At 35.6% G+C, this 18358-nt stretch overlaps 1 protein-coding gene across 13 annotated transcripts in view; it reads left to right on the forward strand.

Annotated features, from left to right (window-relative positions):
- The window catches only part of LOC145986393 (uncharacterized), a 130906-nt gene that overhangs the window by 5889 nt on the left and 106659 nt on the right, over nucleotides 1–18358 (forward strand). For 8 of the 13 annotated variants that reach the window (XM_083120351.1, XM_083120350.1, XM_083120358.1 and 5 more), the window contains exons 1-3: nucleotides 4418–4457; nucleotides 5852–6063; nucleotides 7086–7271. In XM_083120351.1, the coding sequence (XP_082976477.1) occupies nucleotides 4433–4457; nucleotides 5852–6063; nucleotides 7086–7271 (423 nt within the window). In that variant the 5' untranslated portion in view covers nucleotides 4418–4432. The other 5 variants (XM_083120352.1, XM_083120355.1, XM_083120353.1 and 2 more) reach the window with 5 other exon arrangements.

Raw genomic sequence — 18358 nt, forward strand, 5'->3', positions numbered from 1 at the left:
TCCGTTTTGCATTGATATTTACTTCTCCTTAAATTATCGTCACATTATTCAATAAGACAAGAACCTAATTTTATCTAGTGTAAATTAAAAAAATTCCTGGGGTGAGAGCTCGAGCCACCTGTTCCCACCTTGGATACGTGCTAGTAACAATAACAGGGTTATAGAACACTCTCCGTCTTTTCTCGATAATCATTTCTCTCAAATTATCATCACATTATTCAAGAAGCCTAAATCCTAATTTTATCTAGTGTAAACATAAAAAATACTGAAGGGGGGGGGGGGCTCGAGCCCCCTGACTCGCACCTTAGATACACGCTATTAACAATAACAGGGTTACAGAACATTCTCCGTATTACCTCGATAATTATTTCTCTCCTTAAATTATCGTCACATTATCTTATTTCACACCACAAGAAACCAAAAACCTCATTTTATCTAGTGTAAACCGAAAACTTTCGGGGAGCTCGAGCCCATTGGATACGTGCCTGGCACGAGCCCATATTCGTCGCCATCAGGGACGTAACTTCAGGGTGGGCGGGTTGGCATAAGTCCAGAGGCCCATGAGGTGAAGTTGGCCCACCCGTTTTCTATCTATCCACTTAATTTCTTGCTAATTAAGCAATTTTAATATGCATAGTATACAAATAAATTCAGAACGTGTATTTTTAATGCATGTTGCTTTTTTAGACACTTTTATTCTACGATGTAATAATTTCCGAACAGAAAGACGAGGGTGACAAATGATAGTACGCGTAATCAAATAGGGGCCCACCTTCAAACACTCTGTCTCACAATTAATAATTGCATTTAGTGGTGGCGATTAGGAGGCAGTTGCATCCTCACTGTCTGCTCCCGCAGTATGGCCTCTTAATGATGTTCTTGTCTACCAATAGAAAGTAAACTGTCCTTCAGGGCTCGAAAAATCCCAGTCGCCAGGTCGCCATGGCGACTAAGAGTTTCAGCCTGGCGACTGTGATCTTTTGCTGTAATATTGCCGTTCTTTTAAGTTTGCATGTACGAAATTTTGAAGAGTTTAAGTTCAAATTGCAGTACAGCGTAAGTTAGCAAATGATTTTTATGAAAAACTCAATATGCTGACCAAGGCAGAAATTTATTTTATTTTAAAACATAAACTAAACGTAAGGTTTCAACCTTCTAGCAAGGTCTACTTCAGACTCTGTACTGAATGCAAAATACCTTGCTAGAAGGTTGAAACATTACGTTTAGTTTATGTTTTAAAATAAAATAAATTTCTGCCTTGATCAGCATATTGAGTTTTTCTTATCATGCAAACAAGGCTTAATGGTGTTATGATTTTTTTTATCAAGGTTGTGAACATTTCATAGAATCAGTAACTATTCCTTACTCTTTGTTCCCCAACCCCTAATTTTCTGCTTTCTCACATGATTTAGCAATGTTTTGAATACGGTGATGCTCAACTTCTTATACAAGTAGTATGCACAATTGCCAGCAGGTGGTTTCCTGGCGCCTGAATTTCAGAGCTGGCGGCTAGCTCTGATGAAGATTTTTCGAGTACTGCTGTCCTTTTCCCCCTAGTTTTGGCACCCAATCGGGGCTACTGATAATAATAATAATATAAATGTTTATAATTAACACGATTAATATATCTATTCATAATAATAAAAAAGGTAAAGTGCTCCCCTGTGCTTACCACCACGCCATGAAGGCGTATAGGGAGTGTGGGGGTAACGCCCCACACTTTCTTGATCCGGTCGTGAGTGAGGGTGATTTGATCAGCATCACGCCCCTGACCGCCTTAACCCCCCCCCCCAGGTACTCATGCCATTCGACGCTGGGTGAGCGCCGGGGCCGCTTCCAACGTTACAAAAGTTCCCGCATTTGAACCGGCCGGGGATCGAACCCGGGACCTTTAGCATGATAGTCAGACGCGTTACCGACTTTTTTTTTTTTTTTAAAAAAAAAGGAAATACCAATACACAGAGGTATCCCCCACCATTCACACATTTTCTCACTTTAACACTTTCTCAATTGTTAAATTTTCTTCGTTACTTATCAAACTGGACTACACAAACATCCAAGCCCGAACGGGATTCGAACCCGGAACCCCTAGCGTTGCAGTGGGATCAGCTAATCACTCGGCGACAGGGTCCGGCATTGAGCCACCGCGGCCACTTCTATTCAAAATAATAAAAATTAAAATAGGAAAATAATTAATATTGCTGTTGTTATTATTACATGAATAGGTAAAAATACCTTATTAAGGTTGAGATATAACAGCACATATTCATTATTTAGATTACGGGTAGTTAGATCGCAAAATTGGTGTACGAAAACTGTCCAAGCAAGGAAATTAACATAAAAAAAGAAATTGAATACAATAGTATTTATTTGGAATAGAATATCATTTACTGAATAAAAAAAGGATGTCAAGTCCAGTTGATGAACAGTAAAGTTTTCTGATTAATATACTATATGCTTATTATTATTATAAATCTTAGGCATTGTAAATTCAAAGCCGTATCTTCCCAGTGTAATCCTTGCTTTCCTGTAAGGTCGGCAGACTTAAAAAACTCTCGATCATTCAACAAGATTATTTAATTTTAGAACTTCGGTAGTATTTCGGAGGGGTACAGACCCCCCGAACTCCCCTAAATACGCCCTACATGGCAAGGGGCTCCAAACCTGTAGTTACGCCACTGGTCACCATGTTGTGTACAAAGTCTACCTTGTCTACGCGTAGTCGCACATCACGGACTCTGCTGTTTTATTTTTTAAAAAGGATGGCGGATGCAGGAACAGATGGCAAAACTTAGAACTGGCTGCTAAAACAAACACCTAAAAAAAACGAGCACGAACCGAAATTTCCCGGTTCCAGTTTTGGTGTTTCTTTGTAATGGGAATATCCGTTCATGAATTTAGTCGAATCATTTTGGTTATCATCGTCACAGTTAGCCTAATGTGACAAAAAGCAACATAAAATAAGAATAAATAAGATAATTAAAGTATCGGTATAAAAGTAGAACAAAGATTATCTTTCATTGATGAGAATTGCATGCTATTGCTCCATATTCTATTTCTTTCCTCTCAACTTGATTATACAGCAAGGAACGTGGAACAAAAACACGCAGTTAAATTAATTGTAGTGTACGAGCGAGAAGGAAAATCTCCTGAAAAGGAATACTTTATTTATACATTTGCACAGCACACATTCACATATTCGCCCACAAGATTACACTACAGTGATTTCTAATTTAGCTCTCGATCAAACTGCTGAAAAAAGGAAAAAGAGGAATAAAACATTTTGATGTTTACTTTTTTTTTAAAAAAAATCCTTTGTGAGAAAAGGAAAAGTTACAAAATTACGCAGGTAGAAAAAGAGAAAATTCATAGTAAAATGTATTGCTACATCTTTTTGTCTTTGTGCACGTAGGTGCGTAGGAAAAACAAGGAACACGGAAATGTTACATTACAGATATTAGTAATATTAAATTTTTTCCTCTCATGTTTCATCCATTTGGGAAGTGTTAGATCTCAGTGGATCGATGGAAACGAGAGTGGGAGATTGGCCAATAAAACACAGGAATTACGCACCCCTGACGCAGCAAATGAATGTTAGTGTTCATGCGCAGAAAGTTGACCTCGAGCTTGAAAATGTACCTATCTAATGATTTTTTACCACTACAATTTACAATTGTTTTCCTTTTCCAAACGTAAAAAAAGATACTTTTATTTTCTTTTTGACGCATACGAACGGAAAGCTGCATGATAAAAGCAATGCATTATTAGCTTCAGCGAATATTTCATAGGCAAGAATTGATAGAAACGTTTTAAAAAGAAACGAATATGACGGCTTCAATGTACACGGTTTATTAAAACCCGCTTGTTTTATGCCATTGCGCACTCGCTTTGCGGGGGTACGCTTTTGGTTAGTACAAATTTACTCCGACAGATGTCCCGCCTGTGTTGATAAGCAAGCATTATCCGTTGTGCGTCTTTTTTACAGATTGTTGGCTTTTGTCTTTTGTGGTATTTTTGCTTAGTGGTGCGGAGTGTAGTTAACAAAGCAAAGCTGGTAGGTACTTATGAATGTTTATTTATTTTTCTTATGTTATACATATTTATTGAATTTTAATTTTTCAGTGAGTTGTAAGTTCTCTTAGAATCATTTCGGTAACCGCGTTTTGCCTGAAGCTCTACGAACTACCCTTTCTTATGACCGATGAAATAAAATAAAATTTCTTCGGTAAATAGTGTTTTCCGTAAGAATTATGTAATACATTTCGTTTTTTATTAAAAATGTAGTGGAGTTTCATTCATTATCACTCACGCGGAGTAATAGCGGAAGTTGTGTGTTTTTACACGAAACATCGTATGTGACATTAGACAATGTCAATTACTAGAGAAGTAGGGTAGCTACGATAGTTCATGAATCAGAATACGAGAAATACCCATGTTTTCAGGCAGCATCGTTGAAGGTAATGCAAGTTTGTAATTGTAGAATGAGTGCTTAAGTGATCATTGTTGTGATAAAGTAAGTTATATGCAGTTAAAAATTCGAAGCATAGTAAACTATGGCGATCTTTTTGATACAGCCACGCCATTTTCCGCCATCTTTGTTTTTATGTAGGTTTACTAAGATAGAAATAAGAAATAATAGACGGTTTCTATTTCTGCATTAATAGTAAATGACATAACTTATGTCTGAAATGAAAGATACTGGCCCGTCATTGTAAAATGTGATGAAACACAGCGTGCTAGACGTAACATTGCATAGCATATCTTGGCATGTATTAAAAATTCATAAACCGCCGGTGCATTAACCCTTCTTTGTAAGACGGTCATTGGTGAAGCTGGAGAGCAGCAGCGTCGTGTAACGAGAATGTGGGTGTAGGTTTGTAAGATGGTGAAACCTGCCATTGTTGTCAAGATCTTTTTTTTGTTTCATATGTGTCAAAATGACTTTATAGTGTTTAAAGTCTTTTAATATAGATGATGACAATCTGACGCGAGTGTGAATGCAATTAATTTGAACATACCGGCTTTGTGTAGAATACCGGCAGTGTCAAATAAATACTTGGGGTAAGTAATTGTGATCTGTGGTCGTAAAATGAGTGTAGACAAGTGTGTTACCATTGAAAATGACAAATAATTCTCATTCGCAACATTTTGGTTTTAGGACGTGCTTACAAAAAAATTACACTGTATTTGTGTTTAATGCACACACACATACACACAATCCAAACGGGAACATTGAACTTGAATTACTGCTGTCGTGCACTATGGTGTTTTTTTTTATTGTTTAAGAACTTAATTTTTTGACAAGTGTTTCAGGTACGTGTCAATACTGACATGGAGTACCAAAGAAGAATAAGTGGTAAATTTTATTTATCTTTACATCGTATGGTTTTTAAATGAATGTGCGTAGGTAATCTGGTACAGGATAAAATAGTTAGAGATTTCGTTGTAGTGTTGATCGGTATTTTTTTTGTCAACACATTGAGCGTAATGGAATGAATTATATTACACATGTTTTGTTTGTGTTTACTTAGTTATTTCTAGCATTACCTTGATATGTATATGTTTGTAAGTCTTTTGATTTTTGTTTAAAAAATGCTTTTCTGTTTTTTATTTTAATTTCGAGTACACAAATGTGGTGAGAATGCTAGGTTAGTTTTTTTTTTACAATTTTGTGCTCAATTTTGCAAATTATGGATATAATATGTAACAGTTATGTTGTAACTATTTTTTTTCTCGTTGCAAATAGCCAAAGGGACTGTTTTGTTCAATTATAAAACTAATTCACTATTGATTGAAAGTGAAGTACTCCTCATCTATGTTAAGTATTGACCAGTTTTTCTTTGTCTTGCAGGTACTGGCAGGTTTTTTAGAGAAGCAATGGTAGACACCCAACATTTTTGTTTACGTTGGAACAATTACCAGAGCAGTATTACATCTGCCTTTGAAAATCTTAGGGACGATGAAGATTTTGTAGATGTTACTCTTGCATGTGAAGGCAGGAGTTTGAAAGCCCACAGAGTAGTGTTATCAGCATGTAGTCCTTATTTCAGGGAACTTTTAAAGGTAAGTTCAAATCATTAATATTTTGACAATTATGATAGGAGTATAAAATCATGCAAGGAATCACATGTGATTCATCTGGTGATTACATTGTTATTATGTATGTAACTGTAATGGTAATGCATTTTTTTTAATAGTGATGGTTATGGTTACTTTGCGTAGCTTTACCTTGCTAAATTCAAAACTGGCTATTGTATTTACTAGAACATATCCTGATTAACTTTATGAGATTGTAGAGTATGTGTGTGTGTATATATATATATATATATATATATATATATATATAATTTTTTTAAAATCTGTTTAGCTTTCTGTATTGAGGCAAGGTAACACATTGCATTTTGGACAGGTAAAATTAAGATGTTGTTTTTGGAAGTAAATTTTCATGGACACTGATTATTTTAAAGCAAAGCATTGCTAAATATTGTGTAATTGCAACAGAAATATTATTAACATTTATATATATTCTGAACAACTTCCAAGTCATTAAAGTGTACAGTATTGGTTTAGCTCTGAAGTATACATGGCTGGAAATTTATGATGATTTTTTCCTTCAATTTGATGAACGTATTATTTTGATGAATGTATAGAGTAAAATTAATTTGTAACGTGATTTTTGTTCTGTGTAATCACTTAGGTCTAAAGTTACCTCAAGGTTACTCATCATTGTATCATACGGTTTATTTCAAAATATGAAGGTACTGGTCATAAAGGTATACTAGCCATTTTATTTAGTTTTGAGGCATAAGTCTTTAGAAAATAACACTTGTTTCCTAGGAAAAGAGAAAAAAAAACAATGTTCTTGTTACATAATGTAATTAAGCCAGCTTCTGTGGTGTAACATGAATTCTTCATCTCCACAATTAGTCCAAGTTGAAATGAAGAAAAAACATATGTAAAATAACTGAAATATGAACAAATCTTAATTACCAGATTTTAACCATATAGTGTAACCTTCACTCTGTTGAAGTAGCTGTGGTATTTTTTTCCCCCCCCCATTCTCATAATCATATTTTGTCTTTCAGAGCACTCCATGCAAACATCCAGTAATAGTATTGCAGGATGTTGCATTTGCTGACCTACATGCCTTGGTGGAATTCATTTATCATGGGGAGGTGAATGTTCACCAACGAAGTCTCACATCTTTCTTAAAAACAGCCGAGGTTTTGAGAGTTAGTGGTCTTACACAGCAGGCAGAAGACAAAGAAGATGTAAGTATTTGGAAATTTTCTATGTTCATTGTAATGATATTATTTTACTTACAACAAATGAAACAACAGCCAATAAAGTTGCATGTGGAAATTTGAGATTTGAATTTCTTATCAGCATCGTTAGGAGAGTGGAACTGGATGTTGCAACCTATGATATCACTGGATGATCATGTGCTTACCAGCTCCAACTGGTGATGTATTATTTTTTTCTTTAAAATTAAAACTGTTCCTGTGCTGTTAACCATGCCTTTAAATCATGTAGGCACTCATTCTTGATTTTGGCCATAGTTTAGATTGTGATCAGCAACATACTCCAGCCACCAAGTTGCCTTCAGATACCCATTGGAGGACCCCTTTGTGCCAAAGCCTTCCCAATAGCACAGTGGTAGCATCGTCACCTTGTAATCAAGGGGTCCCGGGTTTGATACCCGGTGGAGGCACACTGTGGTTTGGATCCCACTTTAAAATGTACGTCCAGTCCCGATTAGCCTTACTTTATAAAGTGGACTTAAAACACCAACTCAATCAACCTTTATGCCAAAACATTATTGGAAAAAATTCCACCAGAGGTTATTGAACCCAAGTGTTTCACCTAGCTTGCAGATGCTCAACTCCTAGACAGCAACAGCCCTGGTACTTTCGTAATATACAGACTACCTCATTTGTCTGGTACATTTTAGGTTAGGTTAAATGAAAGATGCATTGAATTGAACACCTGACCTTGAGCAAAAGCAGGGGTTTTGCATAGTACAGTAAATGACTCATGCTTGCGAGGGGAATATCATTTTACGTAGACAAATGAGGGAGTCCGTATAATAATACTAAAGTACCACAGCCCTTTTTTTTAACATTAAGATTTCTATTTTAAATGATTTCTGTATTTTTGTTGTCTTCTCATATTTTCCTTCTACTCGCCAGGAAATGAATGTTGTTTGAGCCAGAAGTATATATTCTGTTTGTGTGTTTTTTAAGGATTATTCCAATATTTTTACATTCTCACTTAAGACAGTTTGTTCATGTATTGGGAACTTCATAACATAGGGTTCACATAATTTAATGCAAGGGTCATACTTTTTAGCCAGTCAGGAAACAATTAAAATTTCTTTTTACATAAAATCACATGACTTGGAAAAAGCTAGATATGTCTAAAAAATTTAAGTCTCTCCTGATGAAGACTGATGTTCATTGGTCAAATCACTGAGAGAGTGTATATCGAGACCCAAACACAAATTGTTTCGCTGACTCAGGTTTTATTCTGACATGGCTGTCTACTTGCAACATATCATGTCACTGATTTTGTTTGATTTATTGATTTGGTGTTTTAACTTCATTTTATGCACAGTAAGGCTAATCGGCCATTTTTAGAACAACATATACTTTTAATGTAACCCCAGAATGAAGTATTATTTGGTTTTATAATTAAGAAAATTAATTCTGAAAATAATTTTGTAGTATTATATCTTCACAACCACAGAACTCCGAAGCACAGAGTGTGAGGTGGCTGCCTCACGATCTCCGGGTTTGAATCGTGACTTGGGGATGTAAATGTCACTTCACCAATTTCATCTATCCACAATGCATCCTCATCATTATTAGTCAAAAGTGGCAGGATATGCAATATAAAAAAAAAATAAAATGCATGCAACTTATTTTAAAATTTGACTTTCCTATTTTTTAGCACATGCTATTTGTAGAGGCATGCATATTTCTTTTTTGACGAAAACACTAAATGTGAAATAACACATTGTAATGTTAATTTTTCATGTTTCTGAAAGGTGTGAGGTGCATTTTCCTACCCTGTTTTATCACGAAATGATGCGAAATTAACTGCAAAATGCGAAATAGGCTCTTAAACACGAAATTTACCGTTTATATACCGATGTGACACTTTCTGAAGTCTGAATTATCCTGTGAGTTATGCAATTCACGGAAAATTGACTAATTTTTCTACAAACATTTGAGAAGCAAAAATGGACTCTCTTAACTTAATATTCTGGTAATGATTTAATGTGCTATTAGAAGGGATATGTTTTTTTTGTAATAGTGCAGTTTTTAAATCAAATTTAGGATTATATTCACATTTTTAAAACCAAAAGTCATTTTATATACCATGTTTTCATGCTATAACAGCGAAATTTCATTTTATTTACCGCTTTTGAACCCGAAATAGACTGTTTTTGTACCGAAATTTTGCTTTTTTACCAAAAGTATGTGCCTCTAGCTATTTGCCATCATTGTGGGCACCTTTTATAATGCAGAATCATTAACAAATCATACTTTAGCAGTTTGCAAATGATCTGATAAAGAAAACTTCTACTAAATGTACACCTTTACAAACATGAAAGTCCATAACTTATACTTGTGGTCAAAAATTTTTACTATCACATTGACTGACGGGATTGATTTTGTTTGTTTTACTTAACTAATTTTTCTGCCTCTCGTGGCTAATTGCGAAGATGAGGAATGGTGGTAAGATAAGATGGATAAAGGGGCAATCACAAATATATAGGAATGACAATAGGAGTCCCACATAAGATTATACTGGCTGTGAGTCCAGATGCTAGTCTTCCAAATGCAGTCTACTTCTCTTCTTACATACAGCTTCAGATTTCATCTTAAACAGTAGGTTCGATACCCGGTGGAGGCACATAGTGGTTCGGATCCCACTTTAAACTGTAGATCCAGTCCCGATTAGCCTTACTGTGCATAAAGTGGCCTTAAAACACCAAATTCATCTTAAACAGCCTTTTGGTAGGGAGTTTTCATTAAATAAATAGCTATTTATTTTCTAAATTGTTAATTTTCAACTTTACCTACATAGGGGTCGAATAAATAACAGTTAAGAACAATGAAAGAAAGATCAAGAAATAGGCAAGAATTTTAGATTTGTTATTTTGGTAGGCACCCTGTTACGTCACTTTTTCTCCCTCCAAATGAACCTAAGCAACAATAATAATGTAACTACATACTTTTACAGATGTACAATTACAAAAGGCTATTTTTTTAAAAAAGAAAAAATTGAAAAGGTGTTTTGCCCCTTAAAATTCAAACAGTGTCTTTGGAATTTTAAACCTTCAGAAGGGTGAAGTTTTTGAGGTCGGGTCCTTTTTAAACTTGTCGCAAAGTACAAAAAAATCATAGCTCGAGAACTAAACGTTGTAGAGAGATGAAATGATTTTTTCTACTTGAAGACAGAGACAGGGCTTTTAGCGGAGGTAAAATTTATACATTGTGCTTCCCAATAATCAGTTTTTTAGGAAGAAGAGGAAAATTGTCACACATTGCTTAAAGTGCTGCTTTTTACTCATTATTATGTGTAAAAATTAAATTTTTTAAGAATGCAGAAGTTAATAGCCATTTTTATAAATCTATCCCTTAACATTACGGAGTTAGAAGAGGACTTCTCAGTCTCAGATTAGTTTCAAAGGACCACTGACTTCATTAACTTACATACAACATCTGGGACATGTGGTAGTGCGCCATTGCTTTGTTTGTTCCCAGGTAGCAGTAGTTCCATTTTCTACTTCCGGCAGCGCTGGTTTGTTTTTCTTGTTTTCATTTGTGTGCTTTGCTTTCTGCTGGTAGTTGTGTTGGTTTCCATCATCTGGTGTTATGCTGGGGTGATTCATATACCTTGGGTATTTGGAAGGGGGTTTAGCTAGCGGACCACATTTTTTCTTCTTGCAGTCTGTGAGTTTTTGAAGTATGGGGTACCAGGTTGAATATGCTTGTCGATTGTCAAGATGTTTTCCATGAAGGAGCCAGTTGCGTGAAGTATGATGTTGAGGAGATGGAGGTGTTGTGAAAAGCATGATTTTGGTGTGTCTTTTTTTGGCATCTTTTACGTGTTCCTTGATTTGTTCTTGTGCAGTATAGATAATTCTGCCAATGTAGTTGAGACATTAACATGTAGTCTTGTAGACACCGGGGAATGAGAGTTTAGGTATGTCAAAAGTGTTTTTATTTTTATCAGAAAATTTAGAATAAACTATTTTCAACAGTTTGAGAAAGCTTGTTAAAAAAATGCTTAGTAGACCTTATTTTACTCTTCAGGGGACCAACCTGAAAAAATTTACAAAAGTGGAAAGCATAGAATTGAGGAAAATTTTACAGTACTACGCTATGTTGAATGTATAATATGGGAAAATGTAAAAATCGAGGAACCTCGGGGTGCCATGGCTGGCTTGCACGGCCATCGCGAAATGTTCCAATATTTACACTGAAATGATATGATTGTCCCAAAAATGTGCTTCTTTAGTACTTTTTACATGTAAAATGTTTCTGAATTTCAAATGTGTGTTTATTTTTTAACGTGGCAAGCAACCTAACCACACTGAGCGTTGCAAGTGTTAGATAGGCCTACATTCTGACTGGGGCACCATGGAAAAATCCTGAAATGCTATGGGTGCCGTGAAACGAAAAAGTTTGGGAACCCCCTGGTATAAAGTATTCAAGGGTAAATTGAGAATTTTCTAGAGTGTGTCTGTGCCCCTGCCCTGCCCTCCACTCCACTCCACTCCATTCCAGTGGAAACTTATGAGCACACTGATTGAGTATAACGTGTTGCTTTTTCCTATGCAGGATAAATGGTGCTTGTCTGGTTAGGAGCTCTGATCCATGCAAGTCATGCACTTGCATATTCTATATTCTACCACAATTTTAGTAAAAAAAAAGTGAGTGCTCTAGTAAATATGTGTGTACATATATTTTGACATTTTCAAACCTTTGTGTAGTCTACAGCTTGGAGCTTAGTAGATGAAACTTGAAGGAGTTTTACGACATTACTTGCACTATAATTTTGCAATAAATTATTTAAATACAGTATAGTGCATGATTTAAGAGGGGGAAAAGTCAACTATTTAGTGACTGCTGTAAAATTCGTACAATTTAGGTAAAATGCATTAGCAATGTGAGTGAAATCAGACATGTTTCAAGATGGGAGATGAAGAACTGATTTTCTCCATTTTGCACACACTATACTTCGCTGCACAATTATTTTTTTTTTAAAGTTTCAGAATAAAATTTGTGAGTCTATGGGAACTAAACTTTGTCATTTTACAAAATTCACTGGTCAACAATTTTGCAATAAGACATTTAAAATTATATTTCATAGTTTAGTAGGGAACTGGTATCAAAATCACAAACATTGTAACTATGATAACTTCCATAAAGATACCTTGGAGAATTTAACTCGCATTGCATTTTAAAAAACAAAATGGTCACTACGTTTGAATGTTGTCAACGAAAGAGTGATTTTCTGTAACTTGAGAGAACTTTAAGTTATGCTCATTTTTGACTACTCATAATTTTTGCTGATTAAAAAAAGTCTCAGAATTAGGGCATCACTAGACTTTTGAGTTTTTAATAATATAGTGCTTGGTTTTTTAAGGGTTGGGGTAAATCACCAATCTTGTGACAATGTAGAAAATTTAGAGGTTTTAAGCTCAAATTCATGTAGCAACTGGATACGTTTGGTGAATGAAGAAGTTTTTCATTTGAGTGAAATTCCTCAAAGCATTCCAAGATGGTAGACAAGAAAAATTGATTTTTCATATGTTGAGGCAGTTTTAAATTCTGAAAGTAGCAAGTAATTTGGAGGACAAGTCTAGTATTATAGTTAGATGAAATCATCAAAGACAGTTTAGTATGGTGGACTTTAATTTGACCCAGTCGATACACAGAGGATATACATTTGAAACCTGCAAGAAAACAACTGAAAAGCACATCTGTGATAAAATGCCAACAAAGTACATTGAAGGAGATTTAACCTTTAGCAGGTGAGTGTTAACTATATGTCTACCAGCAAGTGAATTCTAAAAAAAAAAAAGTGATTAACATATTTACCACATTCATGCAACAGCAATTAATGCGTCATTTCTTAAAAAACGTGATATTTCAGTTCAGTCTTTTATGTTCATTTGTATACATATGAACAGGGCTCGAAAAATCCTGGTTGTCATGGCGAATTAAAATTTCAGCCTGACAACTGTGATGTCTTGCTGGTAATATTTCCATATTTTCATTAGCCATTGATTTTTTTTCCTGCCGCCTGGCTCTGAAAAAGAATTTTCAAGCACTCAATTTGATTTTCTCCTGAAGAAAAGAAAATTAAAGTGCTCCTCTTTGCTAAGCACCATGCCATGAAGGCATATAGGGGGTGCGGGGGGGTAACGCCCCACACTTTCTTGATCCAGTCATGAGTGGGGGTGATGTGATCTGCATCACACCCCTAACTGCCTTTTCCCCCCAGGGTATTTCCCCAGGTACCCATGTCATTCGATGCTGGGTGGGTGCTGGGACCGCTTCCAACGTTAGAAAAGTTCCCAGATTTGAACCGGCCGGGATCGAACTCCTAACAACATTATGGGATAGAATTTAGAAATAATCATTTCCTCAAAACTACACTTTTCTAAAATTTTGCATATTTGTTTTACAAAACTGGAGACTGGGCTTTGCATGTCCTCAATGAGTAGTTATTTGTTGTGCTTCCATGCTAATTTTCTTCATCCAGCATCCACAGGGCTGATGCTAGAAGTGATTTTCCGCGAGCTTTTTATTTAGATTTTATTTTATTCCTGTATTTATTTATTTATTGTTCCTTCCCCAGAAGAATCTGCCAATTTTTCAATGCAACTTTGCATGGTTGTTTAAATGTTCCACTGCTAATACATACTACCTTAGTTTCATTCTCTTTGGTCTATTGTGTTGACCACAGAGGCATGCAAAAATACAATTTTCTTTTTGTAGAATTTACATCTTTCTTGAACTTCCATTATTGGGAGGTCATCATCATCCTTCGCAGTTTCCTGCCTCTGGCTGGGTCGGCATAGAAGTCGAATTATTTTCCTGTAGTTTACTGTTATTACAAGCATAAGAAAACAGTTTTTCTTTGTGACGTTTCAGGAGAACACACGCTCCTTTCATCATGTTAAGTTGCTATATTACAACAATGTAACATTGACAACATCCATTATATAACAGATTCTTTTTGTTTAAAAAATTACTAACCATTGTTACAACTGTATCTTTAGTCAAAATGAAAATAAATGTCTGATGAAAGGAGCGTGTGTTCTCCTGAAACGTCACAAAGAAAAACTGTTTTCTTATGCTTGTAATAACCGTAAACTACAGGAAAATAATTCTATAATGCAAGCAATGCGTACATACAAGAAAAACTATAGAAGTCGAAGCCTCTTAATCTTTTCTTGGTCTTCCACCACTCCTCTTTTCCACGGTATTCCAACCTTGTCCTCTTCTCCTAACACACTCCGCTGTCCGCTCCTTCCACGGACATCTTGGTCTAACCCGTGGCCTTATTCCCACTCCTTGTGCATTGTAAGCTCTTACTGGTAGGCTTTCTGCATCCATCCTCTTCGTGTGTCCGAACCATCTCATGTGCCTGATCTATTCTATCTCTTCTAGTCTTCCCCGATATACTCCTTGAAAATTTCATCTCCACTGCCTGCATCTTTGTTTTGTCTCTTTCTGTCATTGTCCAAGTCTCTGCACCATACAGAATTATTGGTACATAGTATGCATTATATATTACCTTCTTGCATTTCATAGGTACATCCCTGTTTCATATTAATCTTCGAACACTTCGATAGAGTCCACCTCCTATTTGTCCTCTTCTGTTTACCTCCTCACCTATTGTTCCACTTCTCTCAATTATGCTTCCTAGATATTTGAAACTCTCCACTATCTCCTCCGTGTCCATCTTTATTCTTGTTACATTTCTTGGCTCTGTTGTTATTATCACCTCACTCTTTTTTTTTGCTGCATTTCATTCCTGCTCTTCTGATTTCCTCATTCCAACTATCAAGCTGTCTCTGTACTTCTTCTTCACTGTTTCCCCATGTTACTAGGTCATCAGCGAACAACAGGACCTTCACCCTTCCTCTCCTATCTTCTTCTCCACCTCTTTGTTAATTGCAACCATTGTAATTATGGAGCAGTGGGAGGAGAACACTTCCCTGTTTTAGTCCATTACTTGTACTGAAGCACTCCGTTCCTCGCACTGGCATCTTCACACAGTTCTGGTTGGCAGTATGTGCACACTATCTGAATGCCATAATCAAATAATTTCCATACTTGTAATGCCTTTCCTGTGATTGCCTTAGTGAATATCAGATTGCTGTTGATCTACCTCTTCTAAATCCATACTGTTCCTCTCATGTTCAGCTCTGTTACTTCCTTTATTCTTTTCTCTAATATTATGCACGGAATAATTCAGAAGCCAACATGAAACCGTACAAGGTCATTCCATGATTTTGGGACACTTGCATTGATTTTTCATGTTTACGGAACCCTATCACGTTATATATCGGTGTAAAGCTTAAATCCTGCAGTTTCTGAATATGGCAACAGTATTCCATTGAAGATAACGACACTAATGTGATTTGAAGTTCTCTTAGAAGAAGGAATGAGCAAAACCACATATAAAAGTTTGAAGGCCATTTCACACGATTTTTCACTTTGTAATGTAATGTTCTGCGACACCAAGAAAAGCAGTGGAACTCGGGGCGGAATTCGAGCATGCACCTTCTGTCACATGGGATGCATATCAGCAGTATTTATTGGGCAAGAAATAATAGAAAATAACTTCCTGATCTCGCTTTCTACTATTACAGAATAAATACGGTGGTTAGAAGGGGGAGGTGCCATGGGTTGGAGACTTATTGTTTACAAAAGAGGATATTCTCCTCTTGGTCCACATAGCAACAGGTGACTCATTGAATAGGTACGATGTTATTCATTCTTGATCACCATAGCAACAGCTTTACGATGTACAACTAAGGAAGCCATTTCTTGAAACTGGATTGTACTGCGCATTATATACAAGATATAATTTTTTGTAACTTTTATCCATCAAAAACCAGGGTGCGCATTATACACGTATGCACACTATACACACATAAATACGGTATTCCCTTGTACCTATCTCTTGGTAATTCTCTCTTTCTTGCCACACTGTTTTCATCACTTTGTACAGCCACTGCACACCAATCACTCCTGTCACTTTGGAGGTACAATGTATAAATTTCATCACAAGCTACTTTTTTTTTTTTTGTACTTCGTGCCAAGTTTGAAAAGCATGCACCTGCAAAGTGCTGGTTGGAAGAGGCTCTCTTCCACTAAAGGTTAAGGGAAAGAGTGACAGTTTTGCACCAGTTGTGCATTTATTTCAATATGGTCGGAATGAGCACTGCTACTAAAGAAACCTTGACTGGACAAGAGAGTATGAAATTCTCTCCGTGTTACAAGTGGAAGTGGATTTTTAAAGTTGATTATTAAGCTATACTCGATGTTTGAAAAGTATGATGAATAAGTAATTATAGAATCCCATATATACCTTATGGGGAATCAACTTCAAGCTACGGCTAATCAAATGGGAGTTTCGACTTTTCCGATGACTAAGAAATTGTTTGTTCTTTTTCCATCCATGTACTTTTCTACATCATTGGATGTTTTATATTCCAGAGAGAACAATAAAATAATGCTCCCATAAGTGTAATGCATTTCTCCTTGCCTCCTACGGCGATCCTGGCAGTGTTGCCGAATCTGTTGTGCATAAAAGAGTTAAATTGAGCTAAAGTTGACTTTCAAGGAGCTAAATTTACGAAGGCTGGATAAAGTACCTCCTAGATTAATTTTAGGTGTTAAAAGAGGGGGTCTGGCACTGCTAGTACAGTTAACTTTAAAGTGATGACAATTTATGCTTTATGCAGTGACAGCCTGCAGTTTCCACAGTTCAATGGACATCACTGTGTGTGGTGTTGTCACGTTCGATGTACATCTTTACTCCATTGAATAAAAATGTGTATAAAATGGGTTTTGCAATGTGAATTGACAAAGATAATGAATTTTAAAAATTGATGCAAAGAGCTTCAAAACAAGATGAATATTGTATTTGTAGGACTACCCAATATTAAGACAAAGTTGTTTTGCAAAATTGATAAGAACAGTTTTTTGACAAATTTTAAAAATCTGAAAATTTAGAAATGTGTTTAAAACTTTTCTGCCTGCACTGTACTAAAATTTCATCACGATGGGACCACCCATTTTTTATTTATAGAAGTTCAGAGTGATAATTTGCGAAATTATTATAAAACCACTTATTTTGTGCTCACGACAATAAAAAATAGAAGAAAGAAAATGTGGTTAGCATTGATTAATGCAGAATTGAATAAGCTAAATTTTGGTATAACTCGTTTTTATATGTAGGTCTACTGGTTAATTTTTAATTGGAGTCTAAACTCTAGTATCTATAATTTTTAATCTGACAGTAGTCAGTGTGTCTTGCTGATCAAATCACCACATTGCAACCAGGATGAAGACTATCTGGAACCTTACCTCCATGCCCTATTTGCATTCATTGCAAGTTTTTCACAGTTCAGCTTTTATTTTCCTGGAGGAAGGCAAGGAAATCGGTGTGGAAAATGAAACTGAATTCTCTGAATCCGTTTACTTTGTTAATGCCCTTTACAGAATAATCTATCTGACAGACGGAAAATTATTGCAGGATAAGAAATCTTGAAGCTGATTAGGTAAATTTGAGTTTGAAATTCTTATAGAAGTAACAATTTTTTGTAGATTAATATATCCCGTAAAATTTGTGACTCATGTTTGTTGATGTACCTAGGTATTTCGAGTCTGAGTATCTGAAATGCAAATGTAAACTACACACACTAAATTAAATATTTTAAATATATACTGCTCAATTGAATAGAATTTGGATACATTGGAAACGTTCAGACCTTTTATATTGTTAATACATTTGTGTGTGGGTGGTGAGTGGCGATATTACTATTACATAAGGTTGAAATAGAGAGAACATCTTCTTTTACTATTTAATTTTTGGAAAGTTCGGCTTGAAAACCTGGAATTATACTTGAATTTTATGATGATTGTAGAGTGACCACCCTGAGCATGTTTAACACATTCGGGTCTGGCCTCATAATACAGCATTTTTACCTCTGGACTGCAGTTTTTCGTTGTTTTTCAAAAAATCATAGAAAAAATATTTTTAATTTGTTTTAATCTACCACACATTTCTTAAATCTACAAAACTTACTCTTTTCAATTAA

Source organism: Lepisma saccharinum, chromosome 4 (genome assembly GCF_977018435.1).
Source record: "Lepisma saccharinum chromosome 4, izLepSacc3.1, whole genome shotgun sequence".
NCBI classification, from domain to species: Eukaryota; Metazoa; Arthropoda; class Insecta; order Zygentoma; family Lepismatidae; genus Lepisma; species Lepisma saccharinum.